At 46.6% G+C, this 15448-nt stretch overlaps 1 protein-coding gene across 1 annotated transcript in view; it reads left to right on the forward strand.

Moving 5' to 3' along the window:
• The first annotated feature begins 6699 nt into the window (after nt 1-6699).
• Nucleotides 6700-15448, forward strand: part of EPHX2 (epoxide hydrolase 2) — a 79307-nt gene continuing 70558 nt past the window's right edge. Inside the window, exon 1 of the mRNA XM_040463744.1 lies at nt 6700-6868. Coding sequence (XP_040319678.1) covers nt 6768-6868 — 101 coding nt within the window. The 5' untranslated portion in view covers nt 6700-6767. The remainder of the gene's footprint in view (nt 6869-15448) is intronic.

The raw sequence follows: 15448 nt of genomic DNA on the forward strand, positions 1-15448 counted from the left end.
CTTTTTTTTTTTTTTTTAATTTTTTTTTTCAACGTTTATTTATTTTTTGGGGGACAGAGAGAGACAGAGCATGAACGGGGGAGGGGCAGAGAGAGAGGGAGACACGGAATCGGAAACAGGCTCCAGGCTCTGAGCCATCAGCCCAGAGCCCGACGCGGGGCTGGAACTCAGGGACCGCGAGATCGTGACCTGTCTGAAGTCGGAGGCTTAACCGACTGCGCCACCCAGGCGCCCCGTATGGTGGCTTTTTAAAGAAGGACACTAGGGGCACCTGGGTGGCTCAGTCGGTTAAGCATCTGACTTCGGCTCAGGTCATGATCTCGCGGTTCACGGGTTCGAGCCCCACATCAAGCTCTGTACTGACAGCTCAGAGCCTGGAGCCTGTTTCATGGATTCTTTCTCCCTCTCTCTCTCTGCCCCTGCCCCACTTGTACTCTGTCTTTCCCTCTCTCTCTCAAAAATAAATAAAACATTAAAAAAATTAAAAATAAAATAAATAAGGACGCTAATCCCATCATGGGACCTACCCACATGACCTCAACTAACCCTAATTTCCTCCCAAAGGCCCTGCCTCCAAATACCATCACACTGGGGCTTCAACATACAGATTGGGGGGGAGGGGACACATACATTCATTCCGTCCATAACGTTCGGCATGTGAATGGGATGATCCAGGAGAGGAGATAACTAGTGACGGGGCGAGGAGTTGTCCTTGTGCCTACAAGAGTACCAAATTCAGTGTCTCACAGGAAGAGTCACCGTTAGCCAGGAGCAGAGACAGCTGCTCAGTGTGGCTGGAGAGGAGATGGAGTTGAAGCAGCCACAGGTCCAGGGTGAGTCAACAGACAGGTGGGAGTTTGTGGAAGTTTTCTGATTGCTCCAATTTTCTCAGTGCGGTGGGAAGCAAAGAAACTGGCTGAGAGCGAGGATGGGGGAAAGCATTGGAGACTGAGGGGAGAAAGGAATGTGTCACTCAGTCTCCCGGGAGATCACATGAGAGACCAGACAAGGGAAGAGTAGTGGAGTAGTTGGGTGTAGTGTAGAACAGTCGGCTGAGTTGAGATTAATATTGTGGGTCTTCAGAGGTGATCGGGGTGCAGCGATGAGGACTGAAAGGTCGTCTCCCCCTCCCCCTTCCCAGTGACACAAGGGGAGGGGGGAGAACAGTGGAAGCAGGTGCCTCAGAGGAGAGCCACATTTGAGACTTGCACATCTTGAGAGCAAGAAGAGCAAGACAATAGAAGAGAGATTAGGGGAAGGAGTGAATCTTGCTGATGGTGACCCTGAAGTTCCAGAGGGCATGGTGAGTTCCAGAAGGTTCCAGAAGGCACAGTAGAAGGGTTTTGAGAATTGGTGAGGAGTAAGAGGTGCCTACACTGGCTGATCTAGGCAGAGAATATATTTAATGACAGGCTATTGGTGAGGCCCCTTGGAAGCTTAGAGAACCAAACCTGGAAAACTAGTAGCAGAGAAGGCCAACCATCAAAATCACCCCAGACCAGACTTGGAAACACAGTGCTGCTTCTGTTGCTGAATGCTGAGGGTCATATGGCCTGCATCGTCCCTGTCGGCTGAGGACCTTGGATATTGCTGCTGCCCCAAAATTGCCAACCAAAACCCTCCCCTCTGTCCCTCTTCCCTCCTGCTATAAAGCCTGGGCTGAGCCTGATTCACAGACCTTCACCCTAGTTCAAGGCATGCTCACAGAATCTGAGGGAGGAAAAGAGAAGCAGGCTAGGAAACTGCACAACTAACAACAATGTAGTGACAGCAAACCACACCATGGTACAATTTTTAGGAAGCCACCCTTGTGTCTCTTCGTCCACACCAAGTATATAGGAATTGACTGGGGAAGTTCCATACTATCCTCCCCAGAAACACTAGATGCTTCTGCCACTGCTATTGCTGGAAGAAAGTTCCAGCTCACATATCTGTTGCTTCAAGTTTCTTGTTCTCATACCCAAATCACAGGCAAGGAGGTTGAAGGGCAGAGCCCATGTCACATGAACAGCATTACGGGAGCCTAGGAAACAGGGTGTCCGTGGAGTCTATCTTGAGAAGGAAGAACTCAAAACGCGAGAGCTATCACAGTAGAGAGATGATGTTCAAAGGACACTGTGCATCTCTAAATGACAGATGTCCACTGCAGGGTAGAATTCTTCAAAAGTAGGAAGAGGTTATAGATATTGGGAAGTAAAAAAATAATAATAATAATAACCAAGAAAAATGACAAGTAGCCACCATAAATATTTCTAATGTCCTCATTCATGGCCCCAGAAGCAACTGGAAATTCCTTGAATTCATCATCCCACTACAATAGAAGCTTCTTAGTCCCTATTTTTGTCTGTTTTATTTACCAATGAAACCCAAGTGCCAGAAAGTGCTCAATATATTATTTGTTGATGAATTAAAGAAATTCATTTGCTGCACTAAAGAAAGACAAAGCTTCAGGTGGAATGTGGGTTTAGAGAACTTGTGGTGCCTGGGTGGCTCAGTTGGTTAAGTGTCTGACTCTGGGTTTCGGCTCAGGTCATGATCTCATGGTTTTATGCTTTATTTATTTTTGAGAGCAAGAGAGGCAGAGCACGAGAGGGGGAGGGGCAGAGAGAGAGAGGGGGAAACACAGAATCCCAAGCAGGCTCCAGACTCTGAGCAGTCAGCACAGAGCCCAATGCAGAGCTCGAACTCACAGACCACAAGATCATGGCCTGAGCCGAAGTAGAAGTGGGACACTTAACTGACTGAGCTACCCAGACGCCCCTTATAAATATTAAAATTAACAGACATAAGGGGTAGGATTTACATTTCAGTAAAGATTTCCATAGCCCAGCTGAGTGAGCTCTTCCCTTCCTACACCGTGGGTAGCAGAAAACATGGGGGAAGTATTACCCAAGAGAAAGAGCAGAGCACAGTAAAATGCCATTGTGACCTCTGCACCTTGCCTAAGCAATTCAGCCAGGGCGTTCTGTAACTCACAAGGTATTATAGAATATTCCACACCACGTCAATTTACTACTTTACTGCCCCTGAATAAACAAGGGTGCCCGTGATAGCTTCATAATTTCCTATTAACGAGCAATTATTCCCATCTTAAAAGGAAGTCTCAGATTCTGTGTTTCTTACTTTCCTTCTCAGAAGGGGGATTTACAAAATCCAGTTCTGTCAGGGTGTCCTTCCTCTTTGCTTTGCTACATTTACAAACATATATGTATATGTATTCCTAAATGGTACTGCACCAGATGGCAGAAAGTACTCTAGTTAATTTAAATAGAAAGAGATGTAATTCGGGCTACTAGGAACCTACAAAATCTTTGCAAGCAGTGGGGAAGTGAGCTCCAGGGTGAGCCTTTAAGAAAGACTCCCAAAAAACACCACCGAACCAGAAGCTATTACCTCTGCCCTACTCAACTGGACACCACTGGGACTGAGTTCAAGAATACACAGCTTAGTGGGGAGCCAGAAACCCAGAAGAAGCTCCGAGTTCTTTCGGCTGAGTGATTGAGTGAATGGGGGTGCCATTTAGTAGACTGAGAATGTATTGGGATTAACAGGCTTAAGAGGTAAGAATGTACCAAGAGTTCTGTTTTGGTCACGATAAATTCAAGATACCTGTTGGATATTCAAGGGGAGATGTTCAGTAAGAGGTTGGATGTGTGAGTTTAGAGACCAAAGTAAAGTCTAAGTTGGAGATTTAATTTAAGTGGGTTCATATTGTTGGGGCGCCTGGATGGCTCAGTCGGTTGAACGGTTGAACATCCAACTTTGGCTCAGGTCACTATCTCAAGGCTGAGTTTGAGCCCCTGCCTGTCATCACAGAGCCTGCTTAGGATCCTCAGTCCCCTTCTCTTCTCTCTCTGCCCTGCCGCCTGCTCTCTCTCTCTCTCTCTGTCTCTCTCTCAAAATAAATAAATAAATAAATAAATAAATAAATAAATAAATAAATAAATAAAACTTTAAAAAAAAAAAGGAAGAAAGCACTACTATCAGTCTCAGGCAGTGCGGGACCCAAGGAATTTAACAAAAATCCCCTACCCCTGGACAAGCAGAGCAAGACTGACTCCATTTTGTGCTACACCCACCATCTCATGTATAACCCCCACATGACCTACTTACTGCTTAAGACACTCCCCCACCCTAGTCAAGCCTTTGAGCATACCCTTACTGGAAACCGGCTCAAATAGGAATGCAGAACCCCTAACCGCCAAAGAATGTAAACCCCGCCTTTTGCCCGCCAAACTTGCGCGCCAATTCTGACCAGAGTGATAGGCTAGTTCAAACAGTTACTATAGGGTAAATTGTAATTCAATTGGCCACCTGCATGTGGACTAACATGACTATGCAACTTTCTGTGTGTGTTACAATCTCATTGGCCACTGGCCCCTATAAAACTGCTACGCCTCTTAACCTAGGAGTCCAAGTCCCTGCTCCGCTGTGTCGGGTATACTTGGGCCCAAGCTCGAGCTTGCAAATAAACCCTCGTGCGTTTGCATTGGTATCGGCTCCTTGGTGGTCTCTCGGATTCAAAATCGGGGGCATTACAGCAGATCCTGGAAGAGGTTGTAAGACAAGAGAAGTAAGCATGGTCATAGTTCACCAGAACAAAACACCCGAAACAAATTTGTTGTTCTTCTTCACCAGATTGATGATTTGTAGATGCAAAGTATGGTATCGGTCAATACCTCTTGATTTCAGTAAGGAGTCTGATGACCTTTCACAACATTGTTCTAGCCAAATGAAGGAGAATATCTTGGATAAATTCACAAATGGCACATTCAACAGGGAGGTCTCTAGCGTCCGTGTCTTGAGGCGAGCTGTAGGCAAGTTGGAACAACTAGGCCAAAAGCATGGTTTGTGTTTTTTAAAAAAAAAATTTTTTTTAACATTTATTTATTATTAAGAGACAGAGCGTGAACAGGGGAGGGGCAGAGAAAGAAGGAGACACAGAATCGGAAGCAGGCTCCAGGCTCTGAGCTGTCAGCACAGAGCCCGATGTGGGGTTTCAACTCACAAACCACAAGATCATGACCTGAGCTGAAGTTGGAGGCTTAACCGACTGAGCCACCCGGGCGCCCCTGTTTTTGTTTTCTTAAATGTCTATTTATTTATTTAGAGAGGGAGGGAGGGAGGGGCAGAGAGAGAAGGAGAGAATCTCTCAGGACCTGAGCCTAAATCAAGAGTCAGATGCTTTCTGAAACTTGTACCCCAATGTTTATAGCAGCACTTTCAACAATAGCCAAATTATGGAAAGAGCCTAAATGTCCATCAACTGATGAATGGATAAAGAAGTTGTGGCTTATATATACAATGGAATACTACTTGGCAATGAGAAAAAATGAAATATGGCCCTTTGTAGCAACGTGGATGGAACTGGAAAGTGTGATGCTAAGTGAAATAAGTCATACAGAGAAAGACACATGCCATATGTTTTCACTCTTATGTGGATCCTGAGAAACTTAACAGAAACCCATGGGGGAGGGGAAGGGGAAAAAAAAGTTAAGAGAGGGAGGGAGCCAAAGCATAAGAGACTCTTAAAAACTGAGAATAAACTGAGGGTTGATGGGGGGTGGGAGGGAGGAGAGGGTGGGTATGGGCATTGAGGAGGGCACCTGTTGGGATGAGCACTGGGTGTTGTATGGAAACGAGTCTGACAATAAATTTCATAATAAAAAAATAAATAAACTAAACTCTGAAACTAAAAAAAAAAAAAAAAAAAGAGTCAGATGCTTAACTGACTGAGGCACTCAGGGGCCCCATAGGCCAAAAGCATGTTTTAATTCACAGAGCTACACTACAGACGCAGGAGGGGTCCAAGGACCCCTCTTCAGCGAGGACAGCTCAGACACTCCTAAGCAAAGTCCAGAAACAAAGGAGCCAACCAGGAGTGTGGCGTCTGTGGATTTAAAACAAAGCCGGGAGGGGCGCCTGGGTGGCTCAGTGGGTTAAACGTCCAACTTCAGCTCAGGTCATGATCTCGCAGTCTGTGAGTTTGAGCCCCGGGTCGGGCTCTGTGCTGACGGCTCAGAGCCTGGAGCCTGTTTCAGATTCTGTGTATCCCTCTCTCTCTGTCCCTCCCCCGTTCATGCTCTGTCTCTTCCTGTCTCAGAAGTAAATAAATGTTAAAAAAATTTTTTTTAAATAAAACAAAGCCGGGAACACTTTTAGGAGCATTAGTACAAGTAGCATGTACAAAGGAGTAATAAGTAAGCCTCGTTCCACAAGAGATTGGAATGGATGTATTCTGAGTTGGCATACCATACCCGGAGCATATTTTATTCTGGAAACACATTTTGCTCTGACAGATAAGTGTGCGACTAGGGGAGCGTGCTCAGGATAGTGAGGGGTCTGTAAATATACGCACCGAAAGGAGGGCAACAAAGCTATTAGTTTAGTGGCTAGGCCAAGGGAAACGCACGTCAAAGGATCCAAATATTGAACGCAGCTTTTGGTAGCACACGCGCGCACTTGAAAGTCTGTGGCCCCTGGCTCTTTCTCAGACGTCCCCTGTCTCAGGCCTGCTCGGTCCGGTGAAAGTCTGGCAAATTGGCGTGAAGCGCTCAGCCCCGACAGGCCGCGGACACAGGTCCGCTTTCCGCCTGGGACGCGACCCCGGCCCGTCCAGGACAGGGGGCGGGGCGGGGGCGGGGCAGGGGCGGGGCCGCGCTCCACAAGTGGGTGGGGTCCCGGCGGCCTGCCGCTCCAATACCACCCCAGACCTCCGCGCACCCCGGACGCTTTGTGCGGGGCCGGAGCTGGAGGCGCAGGCCGCCATGGCGCTGCGCGCGGCACTGTTCGACCTGAACGGGGTCCTGGCGCTGCCCTCGCTGGCCGGGGCCTTCGGCCTCGCGGAGGAGGAGTTGGCGCTGCCCAGGTAAGGGAGCCGGCGCCGGGCCAGAAAAGGGCTACGGGCGAAGGGTAGGGGGAGAGGGGGAGGCGGCGCGGCAGGGGGCGGGACCCCGCCGAGAAGCTGCCTCTGGGGACCTCAGGCCGTGCTTTCACATTGCTTAGGGCGAGAGCCCTGCCAGAGGTTAAAACAATTACCCGGCCCGAAAATACCCGAGCATGTCAGTAGACCCATTGTCTTCCTGAATACTGAGTAATTAAATCTCTCTAAAGACTCCACAATTGCCCTGTGTATTGAAGGCTTTTCCCAAAGGGAGGGGAACTGCTCGCCGCGCCATCTGCTGTCCCCTAAGTCTGTGTAATGGAATGGGTCTTAAAAGACGCGCTGAAGTTTGCAAGAGAAAAAAGTTCTGTGCGTTGCCGTTCACGTACTAGAAGAGCAAACTAGAGAAACAGCCCCAAAGCCGAATCGCTGGGAAATGATGGACTAGGAAGCGTCACCTGTGAAGAGAAATGTTCAGAATGAGATTTCAATAGCACCAGAAAAGAAAGACCTGTTGTGATAATTGGGAAAAAACAAACAAACAAACAAACAAACAAACAAAAACCACCCACCAGAATGTAAAACAATTAATACGACACGGTTTCAGTTATGGGGGAAGAAGAGCTACGTGCTGAAAAACGTCTAGAAGAAGTATTCCAGAATATCCTTGGGATTGTTAATCCCAGGTGAGATTATGAATTATTTCCTTCATTTTTCTACTTTTTGCATTTTCTAAGTGCACATATCTGCTTATGAACATGTGTTTCTCCTATAGTGAGAAGGAAGGAAAGCCTGTTTGTTTAAAACATTAAGAAAGAAAGGAGGAAAGAGAGATCACTCTGGCAACACCCACAAAAACGAAATTCTGAACTAGTGCAAGAAGAAGTAGAGGGTGGAAGCTTTGAGAATTGTGCCCTGTTTTGTTTCATGGCAAATTAATGCTCAGAGATTGAGTTTGTTTTTGTCTGCAGTTTATTTAACACTGGTTCGCTGTGGGTATTTCACAAGCCAATAGCATGCAGGATAATGTCCCTTCATAAACCAATAAACAACATACTTGCAAACAATGATTGATTAATCCCATTCTTGTTCCAGTTAAGGAGATCTGAACTGGATCCAAATGAGGTCCAAATTTAGTTGTTTGAGTTTGCACTTGTGGGAGATGGTGTAGCCAATTGAGAGCTGCCCTCCGACTTGCTGGTGCAAAAGTCAGAGTCCCCTGTTGCCAGAGCATGTTGCTAGGGAACGATGGCACCAGCATTGGTGGGCAGGAGGACTTTCTTCCCCAGCTGGCGGCTATTCCTGAAAGAGTGGCCTTCATCAGGGCAAAAGCGAATTGCCCCAAGGGCTTGGGAGAGCTATTTAGAGGAGCAGAGCCCCTCAGCACTGACCAAATACTCTGGAGAGTCCTCACAGACTCTCCGAATGGCTTCTTCAGTTTTTTTTACTGATTGACATCCAGTGAGGCCGTCAGCAGTTGAGCTACTGAGTGCTTATCAAGGGCATAGGACCAGAAGACCAGTTACTGACTTTCTGTTACAGCTTCCCTCCTTTCAAAACCGCTTCACATCTAACAACTTCATTTTGGGGGCCTGGGGGGGGGTGTCTTTGTTGTGGATTTGAAATCATATCAAACCAATACAAAACATGCCCCATTCTAGAATTCTTGTGATACTAAAGACCAGCAGGACTTTCTGTCCTGTTGTATCAATGATAAAAGACTGGTTAGTGCAAGCATGCCAAGCCAAAAGGGGTCTCAGAATCTAGAGCAGCCCTTACTCCTATAGTATGGAAACTGAAGCTTAGCGGAGGATTCACTTGATCTCTGTAGTAATTAGACACAGGCAGCCATGGAACCAGTTTTTCTGCCTCCCTGTTTAGGATTCTTTCCTCTCTGGTTCATCATGACTTCCCACTCCCTTGGCTATTGTACAGGGAAAGATACCAGTCTGTAGGCAGTGAGTAAGTACACTGATAAGTATGTCAACAATAGATTGATATCAATATGTCACATCAATAATAAGTGTGTCAATAATTATTTGTTGTCAGTAAACACAAATAACACAATAAACTCTGTGCCTACAGAGTCCACAATCAGAATAATCACATCCCAGGTCATTAGGATTTGAGAGGCATTGAAAATGGAAGGCCACCTTTGATCCAGGCTTGTTCAATTCAGATCATTTACAGGAGCAAGAAGCTGAGGGAGGATTAGTGAGTTTTATTTTTTATTTTTATTTTTTTATTTTTTTTTAAATATTTATTTTTGAGGGAGAGCGTGAGTGGGGGGAGGGGGCTGGGCAGAGAGAGGGAGACACAGAATCTGAAATAGGCTCCAGACTCTGAGCTGTCAGCACAGAGCCCAACGCGGGACTCAAGCCCACAAACCACAAGATCATCACCTGAACCCAAGTTGGACACTTAACCAAATGAGCCACCCAGGTTCCCTAGTGAGTTTAGAAACCCTTTTAACCATAGTGTTGTTTTGCTTCCTCTTGACTCATAAATTTGATTTTATTTTTAAAAGGCCTGAAAAGAGAGTAAGCTGCGAGCTGTATTTGTGCCTGTGATCTCATCAATGTGGGGGTGAACATGACTTGTGAGGATTCAAGTATACAAGTTTACAAATGTGGGGTATTGAAGACAGCACTCATCTCTGAGTCAGGCCTAGATTAAAAATCTCAGTTCTAACACGTACTGCTGGGTAACCTTGTTTAATCTGTTTTAGTCTTAGTCAACTCCTCTATAACCCTAGTCTTCATGTTAAAATAAGAAAATGCCTTCTAGAAATTTTTGTGAGGGTTAAATTAGGTAACATGTAAAGTGGCTGGACGGCTGTATTGTGTGACACATTTCTTTATAAAAGTCTCGTGCATGTGTAAAGTGCTCCATTAGGCATATTCTGTTTATAGTTGCAAAGACTTGCACTCCCTCTGTGACCGTGGTTAAGATCATTCCCAGCAGTCATAAAACAGGCGATAGCAAAGCTAGCCGGTGCCAGGAGGTCAGAGTCCATAATCTTGACCTTCTTAGCCTTTGGAGTCTGGGAACTAACCGTGAAGGTATTCATTCAGCAGGTAAGCCTGGGGCACCTGGGTGGCTCGATTGGTTAAGCATCCGACTCTTGAGTTTGGCTCAGGTCATGATCTTGCATGCAGTTCGTGAGTTCAAGCTCCATGTCGGGCCCTGCACCGACAGCCCGGAGACTACTTGGGATTCTTTCTCTCTGCCACTCCCGTGAGCTCTCTCACTCTCTTTTGCTCTTAAATAAACATGGAAAGAAAAAAAAAAAAGAAGGTGAGCCTGAAGAGCCTGCCTTACACTGTGCATTTTTCAACGTGCTTGGCATCCGGTATGCAAACTCAGGCATCCACAGATGGCCAGAGCTCAAGATGAAGGCAGTGCCATCAGAGGGACAGAGTTTTTGGGTGGTTCAAAAGAGGGACGGATTAGGCTTAAGCTGGAGAACCAGGAAAGCCTTAGTGGAGGCAGAGCCTGAGAAGACTGGTAAGAGGTTGATGGGGAGAGATGTGAAGGGAGAACCTTCCAGATGAAGGGAGCAGCATGAGCAAAGGCTTGGGGGATGGGGGGTGGAAAGCATGGAATGTGCACTAGAAGATTGAGTGTGGCCAGAGATGAGGGACGTCGTAGGAGACAAGCAGGGGAGTTGCTTGTTCCTGTGCTGTAGTGAGACAGGAAAGTCAGGCTGAGCGTGTACCTACTTTGATAGCCGGTGACTGTCTCAGGGGTTTTGAGCTGGGGTGGAGGGGAGGTAAAATCACAGGTGCTTGAATGCAAGGTAGCCGGTTGTTGGGGTGATGGGTCAGGTACACCGGTCAGAGGAAAGAGGCTGATGCTCGCTTGAGACCCGGGAGTTCGGGCGCTTGCTGGTAGAGCTGGCCGGGTGACGGTGAAGCCCGGCAGGGGTTGGAGCCGAAGTGAGCGAGTCCTTCTGTGAGCGAGGTCACAGGCATGGAAGGTGAGGAAGCTGTCCTGAAGGGCCCAGTGGGGATCCTAGGAGGCCCGAGAGCCTTGTGCCGAAGCCGTGAGGGGGAGAGGGCGGGAGGGTCCTGGACATCCGTACATTCCTGCCAGAGGACAAGGTGATGGGGGCCTGGGCGGCCATCCTGAACTCCAGCAGTGGAGACGCCTGAATACCTGGCCTGGAACAGGAGGGTGCAGCTTCTTCCGGTGGGCATCGGTGGCATCACACAGCAGGAGGAGGGACGGGGAGACTCCACTGTTGGCGGTGACCCCCTCGGACCAGTGTCCTGGGAGGGTCGGGGTGCTGGAGATGGGGGTCACCTTGACAGCTGAGGCTGACATGATCTAGAGGAGCCAGGATGGCGCCCTGAGATCCGGATCCGCTGTGTAGACAGTCGTGTTTCACGTAATACCTTCGCACACAGCTTTGTTATGGAAGGTCTGCCCGGTGCACTTGGCCTGAACACCAGGGATGGGGAGAGTATCAGGTCCTTTCAAAACTGTATGTTCAAGGGGGTGCTGGACAGCTCAGTCGGTTGTGTCCGGCTCTTCACTTCAGCTCAGGTCATGATCTCACAGTTCACGAGTTCGAGCCCCACATCGGGCTCTGTGCTAGCTGAAAGGAGCCTGCTTGGGATTCTCTCTCCCTCGCTCTCTGCCCCTCCCCTGCTTGTGCTCCCCCCACCCCCTCTAGATAAATAAATAAAAATAAACAAACCAAAAAGAAAAATGTATGTGCTAGAACCCGAGGTGCTTGTTGTATGCAGTGCTCAGTAAGTGTTTTTTTAGCAAGAGAAACAAGGGGTCAGCAAATACAGAAAGGGTATTTGAGAATCAGGTCTTCTTATCTGTATCCTGCGTGCTATATCAGGAAGTATTTGTTGAATGCCTCCAGGAGCTCCGGGGGCAGCTCCCAGATTTGTAGTGGCTTTATGCCTGTTACTTACTACCTCTGGGATTTTAAATTATCTCTGAAGCATCTTTCTCTTTATTTTCTTTTACACATAGGTTTTAACTTCACAACTAATACACAGATGCATCCTTGTTATGAAAATTTTCAAACTAACAGAATAGCACAGAAAAGTAATGCAAGTCCTGGGGCGCCTGGATGGCTCAGTCGGTTAAATGTCTGACTCTGGATTTTTGGCTTGAGTCATGATCTCTTGGTTTGTGGGGTCAAGCCCTGCATCGGGCTGTGCTCTGGCCGTGTGGAGCCTACTCAGGATTCTCTCTCTCTCCCTCTCCTTCTGCCCCTCCCTGCTCTTGCTCACTTGCTTTCTCTTTCTCTCTCTCAAAATAAATAAACTTAAAAAAAAAAAAAAAAAAGGAATGCAGGTCCCTCTTCCTCTTCCTCTCCCCATCCCTGTAATCATGGTTGATACCTAGTTCATTTAATCCAAAACCAAGGGGGTTTTTAGAGGGTCCCCCCCTGTAATTCTTTTTTTGTGTGTGTGTTTATTTTTGAGAGAAAGTACAAGCGGGGGAGGAACAGAGAGAGGGGGAGACGCAGGATCCAAAACAGACTGTGCTGTGCTGACAGCAGAGAGCCTCACGCGGGACTCAAACCCACCAACCATGAGAACATTACCTGAGCTGAAGTTGGACACTTAACTGACTGAGCACCCAGGCGCCACCCCCCCACCCCCATAATTCTTTATAGCAAAACCTGGGCCTGACTTCATTTGACCACAAAATCTGACCTCGTTTTGGTAGTAAATCCGAACTGAACAAGTATGGGGCTGTTTTTCATTTTTATCCCATTGCTGTGAGTAGTCACACATTTCACCACAGAAATACTAATGGTTTTGATTAAGAGGGCTGCCCCAGACCCTCCTAGAGGGGTTACTTACCATGGTATATCCCCCAGTTCTTTACCGTTACAATCTGAACAGTTCTGACTTTTGAAACTCCTCTGGTTCTGAGGTTTCAGATGAGGCCTTGTCTGTCTGTCACTTGCTTATCTGAATTTGCAGGCACATCGATGCACGGTTCGGTACGTAGGTAGTTTGGTAGATAGCTAGGTTTATTTTTTTTTTATTAATATGAAATTTATCATCAAATTGGTTTCCATACAACACCCAGTGCTCATCCCAACAGGTGCCCTCCTCAGTGCTCATCACCCACCTTCTCTTCCCTCCCACCCCCCATTAATAAGAGTCTCCTATGGTTTGGCTCCCTCCCTCTCTAACCTTTTTTTTTGTCCTTCCCCTCCCCTATGGTCTTCCATTAAATTTCTCAGGATCCACATAGGAGTGAAAACATATGGTTATCTGTATCCCTGTATGACTTACTTCACTTAGCATAACACTCTCCAGTTCCGTCCAACTTGCTACAAAAGGCCATACTTCGTTCTTTCTCATTGCCAAGTAGTATTCCATTGTGTATATAAACCGCATCTTTTTTGTCCATTCGTCAGTTGATGGACATTTAGGCTCTTTCCATAATTTGGCTATTGTTGAGAGTGCTGCTATAAACATTGGGGTACAAGTGCCCCTAGGCATCAGCACTCCTGTATCCCTTGGGTAAATTCCTAGCAGTGCTACTGCTGGGTCCTAGGGTAGATCTATTTTTAATTTTTTGAGGAACCTCCACACTGTTTTCCAGAGCGGCTGCACCGTTTGCATTCCCACCAACAGTGCAAGAGGGTTCCCGTTTCTCCACATCCTCGCTAGCATCTGTAGTCTCCTGATTTGTTCATTTTGGCCACTCTGATTGGCCTGAGGTGGTATCTGAGTGTGGTTTTGATTTGTATTTCCCTGATGAGGAGCGACGTTGAGCATCTTTTCATGTGCCTGTTGGCCATCTGGATGTCTTCTTTGGAGAAGTGTCTATTCATGTTTTCTGCCCATTTCTTCACTGGATTATTTGTTTTTCGGGTGTGGAGTTTGGTAGATTGGTAGAAAGCTAAGATTAAAAAAAAACAATAGGATTGTGGCACACGTACTGTTCTAGGCCTTAATTTTTTTTTTTTTTTTTTTACTTAATTTGCTTAGTTTCAATTACTTCATTTAACAATTGGACATCTTCCTGTGTCTATTTATATATATCTACTTTTCCTTTTTTTAACCACTCCATAGTATTCCACAACGTGGAAGTGCCATCGTTCATTTAAGCATTTTCCCTCTTGATGGACATTTTATTATTTCTTAATCATCAATGTTACAAACAGTGTTCCTGCAATAGCTCCCTAGGGTAGTTTGCTAAAAGTGGAAACATCAGGTGAAAGTGCATTTACATGTAAGTTATTGATGGATTCTGCCAAAGCCTTCTGTAAAAACACTGTACCTTTCCTGACAGCATATCAGAAACCCAGCCCCAGAGCCTCCCCGTAGCGGGGATGACCCTTTAAAATTTTTGCCATGCAGATGGGTGAAAAATAGCACCCTACTGTGCAAGTTTTCATTTTCCTCTTCACTATTCATTTTAATTGGCCATTTGTAGCTCTTTCTTTGGTATTTACCTGTTACGCTGTTTTCCCATTTTTGTCCTGGATTGTTTGTCACTTTGATTGATTCCTACCATGATGTTTTGTGTTTTCTACTTAACCACCGCTTCTGCTATTTCTTCCTTTATTCCTCTTTTTCCTGTCTGTAGTTGTGTTGACCAAGTTTTCTTTTTCTCCAGTTTAACGGGGGAGGAACATTTTATTTCTAGTCTTCTTATGGGTACATTTTGTTTCTTATCTCTTTAAGGTAAGCTGTAATTATTTTATTTTTATTTATTCTTTTTTTTTTTTAATTTTTTTTTCAACGTTTATTTATTTTTGGGACAGAGAGAGACAGAGCATGAACGGGGGAGGGGCAGAGAGAGAGGGAGACACAGAATCGGAAACAGGCTCCAGGCTCTGAGCCATCAGCCCAGAGCCTGACGTGGGGCTCGAACTCACGGACCGCAAGATTGTGACCTGGCTGAAGTCGGACGCTTAACCGACTGCGCCACCCAGGCGCCCCTTTATTTATTCTTTAAGTTTATTTGAGAGAGAGAGAAAGCATGAGGTGGGGAGGAGCAGAGAGAGAGAGAGAGAGAGAGAGAGAGAGAGAGGGAATCCCAAGCAGGCTCCATGTTGTCAGCACAGAGCCCAATGTGGGACTTGAACTCATGAATTATGAGATCATGACCTGAGTGTCAGTTGGATGCTTAACTGACTGAGCCACCCAGGCGCCCCTACCTATGATTTTTTAATGTGCATAGATAGTAATTTATTCCATTAATAGAACCTTTTCTATCAGCATGCATGTTTATTGGTGTCTTTATTTTTTGTATAATGAAGAATTTGTCTGGTGTTTGTCCTGGGTTCCTAGCACGGAGCTTCTAAAGCCCTTCAAATTTCCTGAGGGAGAGGAGTGCCATTGCTAGGCAATGAGGTGACTCATGGGGGGAGCTTACAAATCTTCATTGTTGGGGGGCGCCTGGGTGGCGCAGTCGGTTAAGCGTCCGACTTCAGCCAGGTCACGATCTCGCGGTCCGTGAGTTCAAGCCCCGCGTCGGGCTCTGGGCTGACAGCTCAGAGCCTGGAGCCTGTTTCGGATTCTGTGTCTCCCTCTCTCTCTGCCCCTCCCCCGTTCATGCTCTGTCTCTCTC

Source organism: Herpailurus yagouaroundi, unplaced genomic scaffold, assembly GCF_014898765.1.
Source record: "Herpailurus yagouaroundi ecotype Mexico unplaced genomic scaffold, PumYag 28, whole genome shotgun sequence".
Lineage (NCBI taxonomy): Eukaryota > Metazoa > Chordata > Mammalia > Carnivora > Felidae > Herpailurus > Herpailurus yagouaroundi.